The 9,288-nt window shown below is 45.8% G+C and overlaps 1 protein-coding gene across 1 annotated transcript in view; it reads left to right on the forward strand.

Moving 5' to 3' along the window:
• The first annotated feature begins 4,746 nt into the window (after positions 1-4,746).
• LOC116100306 (zinc finger protein 721-like) overlaps positions 4,747-9,288 on the forward strand; it is a 27,408-nt gene continuing 22,866 nt past the window's right edge. The window contains 3 exon segments of the mRNA XM_031384126.1: positions 4,747-4,807; positions 5,834-5,891; positions 8,526-8,652. Coding sequence (XP_031239986.1) covers positions 5,877-5,891; positions 8,526-8,652 — 142 coding nt within the window. The 5' untranslated portion in view covers positions 4,747-4,807; positions 5,834-5,876.

Raw genomic sequence — 9,288 nt, forward strand, 5'->3', positions numbered from 1 at the left:
GTAAACCTCTATCAAATCCCCAAATAAGTGATTTGTGTTGCCTTGGTCATAGTGTCTCTTCACAGCAATAGAATAGTGACCCAGAAACCCAGTATTCTACCACCAGGCCACTCCAACAGCCTGTGACTAGGGGATTCTATGCAGGGACTCTGACTCTGCTGCTGAATCGGGCTCCTATAGCTGCACAGTTGAAGTTTTAGCATTTTATAATGCCATATAATATAGAACTCCAATGTTCTTAAAAAGGATCCACAGCCCAGTGTGGTAACCCACAACTTTAATCCCAACACATGGGAGGCAGGGGCACATAGATCCTTGAGTTCAAGGCCAGTCTGGTCTACAGAGGGAGTTCTAGGTCAGTCAGGGCTACACAGAGAAACCTTGTCTCAGGAAAACACCAAAACAACAACAAAACCCAGAGAGTATCCATAGTAGTATTTCACCGCATTTCAGAAATGAATAAACCAAAAAGTAACCTTATAAGGCCTGGGTAACTGCTACTGGTTTAGCCAGCCATGTTAGCTGTTGCTAATGTTACAAAGAAACTTTCTCAGAAACTCTAACTGCTATTATCAGGAAATTTTCATGCCTGAGTGAAGTGTGTATTTTGTTATGTTCTGTGCTTTGGTGTTCTTGGAAACAGAGGTCAGTTAGAACTACTTTGTATAGTAAGCCACAACTCACCTCCTGGTAGTATTTCCTGTCCTGTGTATGGTAAGTTACTCCTGGGATAGACTCCAACATAAGAGAGACACTTGTACCAATATAAAAAGCCATTTGGAATAATACTTCCATTTTGAGCAGATGTTGAGAAAAGTTTTAAGTTCTCAAGACCTCCTTGGGAACTGACATCCTACTTGGCAGAAAGAGACATGTATGTGGGTAAATGACACCCAGTTGGCAAGTTAAGACATGAATATTAGATAAGGCAAGTCCCCAGCTACAGTTGAATACCCCCAACCAATGAGAACAGAATAAATGTTGAACAAAGACAGGTTCCTAAGGAAGTCCCCTATCCCTAAATTCTGATTGGTGGAATAACTTGGGACAGACTTGATTCAAGGTTCCAATCAGCTCCCAAGTCTAGTTTACAGCCTTGGTTGATCAATCCTGGGGCAAGTGTTCAATAAAATATCCCTGTCTCACTGAGATCTGTATTCATGTGGTTTGTGGGATAACTCCTTGTAATGGCTATTCTTAGTTGTCAACTTGACTATATCTGGAATGAACCACAATCCAGAATAGGAGGGCTCTGTGATCCAGATCTTGAGGCTGGAAGACACAAGTTTCTGACCTGGATCTCGACATAGAGATCTTGAGATAAAGTGGCTATGAAAAGCTTAGGCCCAGGCAAGGTAGTACATGCCTTTAATCCCAGGAGACTAAGGCAAGGAGATCTCTGATTTCAGAGTCAGTTTGGGACAAAACAAGCCCCAGATCCAGGCATGATGGTGCACACCTTTAATCTGGGCCACACCTTCTGCTGGAGACCTACATAAGGACATTGGAAGAAGGAAGATTCTCTCTTCTTCACCTGCTTGCATTTACTTGTCAGCACATCTGTTGAACACTACTTCCACAGAAGACCAGTTGAAGCAACTAGCCTCGTGGGACTGAGCAACTACTAGATTCTTGGACTTCTCATCCACAGCTGCCCATTGTTGGGTTAGTTGGACTACAAACTGTAAGTCATCACAACAATGCTGCTTAATATATAGAGGCATTCCATAAGTTCTATAAATCTAGAGAACCCTGACTAATACACTCCTTGATCACAATATTTGGTTCATTGGCCAGGAAGCCCCAACCCCCAAACCTCTCTGATAGTAAGCAACACTAAGCCAGCCAGCTCCCTCTGTAAGCTAGTAAGTTTTCTGTGCAGTTCTGTTTCTGGTTTTGGTCTAGACTCCTGGTGGCTCAACTGAGAGAAGCATCATTCTCCTGAGTTGGGAGGTGGAGGATCATCCCCTTTCTCCCCTGGCAAAGAGGGGTGGCTTTGATTTTCCCCTTTGAATCTCGTCGGGCCTCTCTCCCAAGAGACCGCACTCACAAAGTAGTTCTGAGTCTGTCTTTGAAACTCTGATTTTGTCATGCCTGTGTCTGTGTCCTGCCTGGATATTGCCATGTTCCCACCTTGATGATAATGGACTGAACCTCTGAACCTGTAAGCCAGGCCCAATTAAACATTGTCCTTATAAGAGTTGCTTTGGACACCAGGCAGTGGTGGCACATGCCTTTAATCCCAGCACTTGGGAGGCAGAGGCAGTTGGATTTCTGAGTTCAAGGCCAGCCTGGTCTACAGAGTGAGTTCCAGGACAGCCAGAGCTACACAGAGAAACCCTGTCATGGTTTCTGTTCACAGCAGTAAAACCCTAAGACACACCTTTACCCTGCTTAGGGCCAGAAATACCCAAATACCTCTACAAAAATGGAGTAACTCCCTATGAAATGTATTGGAGCCCCCCTACCATCCTCACAAAGGTCAAAGCTGACCTTTTAGCTGAAATCTCTAATCATGATCTTAAGTCAATCCAAGCACTCCAGAGTGCCCAAACCTTTCTCCACACTTAAACTAAGCCCCCACCTCAACCCATACCCCACTGTTGCAGGATTTTCCTTGTCCAATCACCTTAGGACAGTGTCAGGCCTGTGTTTGGACAGGAAAAGGGAGGCAGAGCTAGGAGTTTGGGGAACAGAGGTAGCAGGAGGAGAAGGAAGAGGGGAAGCTAACATGGAGGCAGACAGACAGGAAGAAGACCCTGATCCCGTGTGGTTTTTAAACAGCCCCAAGTAACTAAGATTTTCACAAGGTTAGAATAATTGGGGTAAAGCTTTTATCACTATCAATTAGCTCTGAAATTATTCTATTGACATCTTGTAAATTATGTCATTATTGATACATATATCTGATTGGCTAATTAAGCATTAAGAGTCCTGATGCTACTGGATAATTAGCTGTTGAAATGGCTAACCAGGGGTACAGTAGGGCATTGCGTGGAAGAGAGAGGAACTTGGGGTGGGGGCTTGTCCAAGAGTTGGCCCAGTGGGAGCCCTGTGGCCTTGGGGACAGGAGAGTTTATGGTCCTAGAGATCACCTGCTGCAGGGGCTAGCTCCAGAGAGTTGGCAGTGGCGGCAGCAGCAGGAGCTCGGGAGCATGTATTTTCTGCAACACCTCACCCACCATGCTATCCTTCACTGGTTCCAACCTGGAGACTTAATCCTGATCAAGATACATCAAAAAGGGAGTTTGGGACTGTGCTGGAAGGGACCACATTAGTGATCCTGGTCATCCCAGCTATGATGATGGATGGGATCTGAGCTTAGATTCATCATTCTCACCTGAAATTTGCCCTTTGAAAGCACCAGGACCCAGAACAAAGATGGTCCATCAGACAACACCCAGAAGACCCAAACCAGAGACATATAGATCAAGACTTGGTTATGACGGTTATCAGATACCCGGTCAGGCAGGGTAATTATCGACCTCTCTCAGTCTGACTATTTAAAATCCCCTACACTAACCACACACCCAAAACAATGGTCAAACTCCCCAGTACAAGTTGTTGGCATTAAGGAAAAAATTATGCCTGGGAGAAAATAAGTGCCTGTTCTGCTGAATTAAGTTCCACTTGCAACATTCTAGGGACTTTCTGTTGCCACCACTGAGAATATGAAACTTAGAGAACAAGATAGACAATAGATAGAGACCCCTACATTAAAATAGACCTTACCTGCAACCCAAACTCTAAGACCAACCACCCCATGGTCATTATACTCAAATCCTGGGACCCTCTTCCCTTTTTATGCAGACTGGGAAGTAAAACTTGATGTGGTTATAAAATGATAAAGGGGGGGATATGTTCTATGAAGGTGAGTTGAAGTATGGGGAAGCAGGTGCCTCAGCGGGCCAATGCCGAGACATCTCTTCCTTCTGAGGGACCAGCCACACAATGGTATAGTCTAGAAAAGAGTTTATTCAGGGCATAGGGAGGAGAGTTAAGAGGGTAGTAGGGCAGAGAAAGGCAGAGGGAGAGAAGTAGAAGAGAAGAGTAGAGGCGGGCCATAAGCACGTGGAGGAGGGGGGGAGGAAATGGGGAAAGAGTAGGAAGGGGTAAGGGGACAGAGCAAGAAGGGAAGAGCAAGAGGACAAGAAGAGAGGGTAAGCAAGCCCCTTTTAGAGTGGGTAGGCCTACTAGGTTGTTGCCAGGTAATTGTGGGGAGGAGCTAACCTAGCTGTTGCTACTAACTGTGGGGTGGAGCTTAGACAGTCTGCTAACAGACGGCTCACTTGGGCATCCCGAGCTAACCTATGCTGATCTGACCCCAGGACAGAATTTTCTATCTTGAAGCTGGCAAAACCTGAGACCCTGTTCTCTATAAGCCCCCTGGCTAAAGAGCTGAAAACTGGACCCAGGATAGTTATACCCTCTGGTCCTGCTACTGTACCTCCCCTTAGCCAGCACAGAGACTGGCTTTGAGATTTCTAAACCACCTTTGCTTCATGGAACTTAGCTGGTAGACACTATACAGATCACTTTTAAATTTCTCAACGAAACAGTCTGGACCCACAACTTCCTTACTACGCGACGGTGGTACTTATACATTTCCCAAAAAGCAATTAACGTCGACCTCAATCTAGTTAAAACAGCTTGGAGTTTTCTCATTCTGGGAAATGTAGTCCCAGAAAAAGCACCAGAACGATGAACTTCCGCCGAGGGATTCTGGGAATTGTAGTTCTGGAGCCATTAGCAGCCAAGTTTGCTTCAGCTCCAGAAGGCTAGGCTGCCTGGCAGTGCTTCCAGTGAGGTGAGATTTTGCAGCATCCTGCAGGTCTTCTGTGTACGTTGCCCAACCCGGTGTGTCCTCTCAGGGACAAGTCTGCATTCCGGGGAGAAGCAGGGCAGCGGTGGCGGCGGCCGGTCCTCTCTAACTGGGCTATGCCTGAGGCCGCGCTTCTCCGATTCCTGGACCCATCACAGCTGCTTGTGGAACCCCAGGGAGAGTCTAGCTTCCCACGGGAGCCTGGCAGAGGAGCTATGATGACAGATGGCCAGTGTCATAAAGCCTTAAGTGGCCACTCTGGCTTTTGTATGTTTTTGTTTGGTTGGTTTTGGTTTGGTTTGGTTTGGTTTTGCATTTATTTTTTTTTTCATTTTTTTAAGAGGAGAAGGGCGTGTCACAGCTTATGTATGGCTGTCAGAAGACAACTTGTAGGAGTCAGGTCTCTCCTTGCACCATGTGGTGTCCAGGGACTCAAACTCACCCCGTCAGGCTCAGCTGAAGTCACCTCTACCCACTAAGCCATTTTGCAGGTCCTAACTCCCCTTTCCTTAGAAAGGGCTTAGGTTTCTATTGGTCATTATCTTCATGCATGTTGAAAAAGAGAGTATGGAGCCTCTTGCAGATCAATAACGTTTGCTGATAATTAAGCCTTTTAGAGCAGGACACAGAGGGGGATAATTTCACTCCCATGTATGGAAACATTAGTATGTAAGCTAGCTGTCATAGTTGACAGACGCTTCTGAGAGTTGTGGTCAGTCATAACACAGCATGCATCAGAGTTCGGGCTTCTCAAACATTTGTTTTTCTGGGAAACTCATCTCCACAGGCAGATCTGTGAAGGCAGTAGTGCCCAGCACTCTTTGAAACTTCCAGATATAGAGAATGTGGTGAGTGAGTCTTGTAACCCGGAGGCTTACACTACCGATTAGTAGGAAGTAGATAGAAAAGCCTGGTCAGCGCGCACAGCCCTTGGGGCTGATGGAGAAGCTGAGGAAGCCATGTGGACCGACTGTCCTAGCAATGTTCTCACGAAGCCCTTCCTCCCCCCAGCTTGCCTCCCAGAGCCCTGCCTTGTCTCAAAGAGAAGAGAACAATGACCAAGTTACAGGTAAGTCGGGTTGCTCCCCCCATTCCCTACAGTGCTAGGGATTGGAAACAGGACCCCTGCATGCTGGGCAAGTGCTCTGTAACCAAGACTCTCTGAACTTCACCTACACCTGACAGCTTACAACTGCCTGTAACTCCAACTCTAGGGGATCCAGCGCCCTCTTCTGGTCTCCCAGTGCACCTGCACACACATGTATACACAGTTCCAGGGCATGCACATATACTGAAAGAAATTAAGTTCACTTACATTTTATAGGTGACATTCTCCACAGTTTGCCTGATTTTATTTTACAATTAAGTATGAGTTCTCCATACTCATGTTTATGAATTTTTTTCATTTAAAAATGTTGCATTATTATTGTGTATGTGGTTTGTGAGCGTGTCAAGACATGATGTCGACGTCAGAGGACAGCTTTCAGGAGTGCCTCTTCTTCAGTCTTGTTGAAATAGCATCTCCTGGTTTTGGGACTCTGAGACAGGCAGATCCCTGGTACTCAGTGGCAGCCATCCTAGCCTAATTGACAAGTTCCAGGTCACTGAAGGACCCTGTCCTAAAACAAACAAAATACCCTTGACAGCACCTGAGGAAGGACACCAGAGGTTGGGTTGTAGCCTGTCCATGTGTGTGCATGCTCAGGAACATAAGTACACTCACATGAATGCATGCACACATGTATACACACATGCACAAATCACTGGTCACCCTCATTTCCTGAACAACCAGGGAGCGTCTGACTGCTGCTATCTGCCCGGCTTCTGTGGTGGACCCAACTCAAATGATGAAGGAATGAAGGATGGACTCACAGATGTGTGCAGACAAACTGGAATCAAATGAGCCGTGTCCTCTGATAAAGGCACACCCGCAGCCTAGAAATACAACACATGTATTATACACCGCTGAGCACCCAGGAGCCCCGATTCAAGAAACTGAAACATGATACTAATGTAAAAGGGTGTGTTTTACATGATGTCACCCAGCTGTCAGTTCCAAGGAGCAAATGCTTGCTTTGCTAACAACAGTGGCTATATTCTCTGTTAACCTGTAGGCAGTAAGTACCCCGATTCTCTGTGTTCTGTAGGCAGTAAGTACCCCAATTCTCTGTGTTCTGGTCTAAACTGGACACTTTAAAAATCTTGGGTACTTTGTCAAGTGATTAAAAATAGCAGCTTGTTTGAAACTTTCACTTTTTTTAAAAAAGATTTGTTTATTTTATTATATGTAAGTACACTGTAGCTGTCTTCAGATGCACCAGAAGAGGGCATCAGATCTCATTATGGGTGGTTGTGAGCCACCATGTGGTTGCTGGGATTTGAACTCATGACCTTCCGAAGAGCAGTCAGTGCTCTTCCCTACTGAGCCATCTCACCAGCCCTGAAACTTTCATTTACTAAATTAAATTTTGTTCTATATTTATTATGTGAATATGGATGGTACATTTTAAATTAATCCCTTCAGGGATATTCGGATGGAGGTACTGTTACACAGATGGGGAAACTGAGGCACTGAGAAGTTGCCTAAGCTCATCAGACCAGAGCCTTGAAGTGTGAACCAAGGTCTATAAGGTTCCTAAATGAGACTACTGTTGGCAGAAGTGTGTTCCTGAGAACAGAGAACGAGCTGCTTGTCTGTTCTAGAAGATTCCTGAAGGCCTATGTCTTTGTCAGGCTTTTTTTTATTTATTTCTTTTCCTCCACCCTGGAGGCAGACTTTCTTGGTGTAGCCTTATCTGTCCAGGTATTCACACTGTAGACCAGGCTGGCCTCGAACTCAGATTATCGTGCCTCTGCCTTAAGAGTGCTGGGATTAAAGCCATGTGCCATGACTGCCTGTCTTAGTTAGGGCTTCTATTGATGCAACAAAAAGCCATGACCAGAAAGCAAGTTGGGGAGAAAGGATTTTATTAGTCTCACACTTCCATATTGTTGTCCATCATTGAAGGAAGTCAGGACAGAACTCAAACAGAGAAGGAACCTAGAGGCAGGAGCTGATGCAGAAGCCATGCATGCGTGCTGCTTGCTGCCTTGCTCCCCAAGGCTACCTCAGCCTGCTTTCTTATAGAACCCATGACCACCAACCCAACGATGGCACCACCCACAATGGGCTGGGCCCTCCCTCATCAATCAACATTAATAAACGCCTTAAAGCTGGACCTAATGGAGGCATTTTCTTTTGTTTTTGGAGATAGGGTTTCTCTGTGTAGCCCTGACTGTCCTGGAACACTCTGTAGACCAGGCTGGCCTAGAAGCCACAGAGATCCACCTGTCTCTGCCTCCCAAGTGCTGGGATTAAAGGTGTGCACCACCATTACCCAGTTTAGGAGGTTCTATAAGATAGCAGGCTGGGTAAGCCATGATGAGCATTCCAGTAAACAGCACACACGCATGGCCTCTGTATTAGGTCCTGCCTCTGAGGTCCAGCCCTGCTTGAGTTCCTGTCCTGACTTCCTTCAATAATGAACAGAAATATGGAAGTGTAAGCCTAGTAAACCCTTTTTTCCCCAACTTGCCTTTTGTTCATGGTGATTTGTCCCAGCAATATAAACCCTAACTAAGACAACAGGCTCTGTATAAACAGTTGCTCAGGTCCTAGTGACATCAGGAATGGAACTGAGGTGGTGTGTGTTTGCTGTCACAGGAGGCCGTGACCTTCAGGGACGTGGCCGTGGTCTTCAGTGAGGAGGAGATGGGGCTGCTGGACGCTGCTCAGAGGAAGCTGTACCTCGATGTGATGCTGGAAAACTTCAGGAACCTCCTGGCAGTGGGTGAGGATGGGGTCCTGTGTCCTTGGTGATGTCAGAAGTCCACATCCTGTGTCTTAATTACACTCTACTGCTTTCATTTTTGGTTTCTTTCTTTTTTTTTTTTTTTAAGATTTATTTATTTATTATATGTTAAGTACACTGTAGCTGTCTTCAGACGCACCAGAAGAGGGCATCAGATCTCATTACGGGTGGTTGTGAGCCACCATGTGGTTGCTGGGATTTGAACTCGTGACCTTCCAAAGAGCAGTCGGTGCTCTTCCCCACTGAGCCATCTCACCAGCCCAGTTTATTTCTTTTATTTATCTTTTTAATGTATATTTGAGTGTGTTGTCTGTCTGTATGTCTATGCATCACATTCATTTGTGGTGTTTATAGAGGCAAGAAGAGGGCACTAGATATCCTGGATCTAGCATAACAGATGGTTGTGAGCCAGCATGTGGGTACTGCAAACCCAATCTGGGTCGTCTGGAAGAGCAGCCAGTGCTCTGAATCACTGAGCTGTCTCTCCGCTTCCCCTTCATTTTTTAAAACTGCATTTTACACATACATGCTATGCTTTTAAAAAAATGTTAAACATTCCTTTCGGAGTGTGAGTATCCGTGTGTGTGTGTGTGTGTGTGTGTGTGTGTGTGTGTG

The sequence above is a fragment of the Mastomys coucha genome, unplaced genomic scaffold, assembly GCF_008632895.1.
Source record: "Mastomys coucha isolate ucsf_1 unplaced genomic scaffold, UCSF_Mcou_1 pScaffold21, whole genome shotgun sequence".
NCBI lineage: Eukaryota > Metazoa > Chordata > Mammalia > Rodentia > Muridae > Mastomys > Mastomys coucha.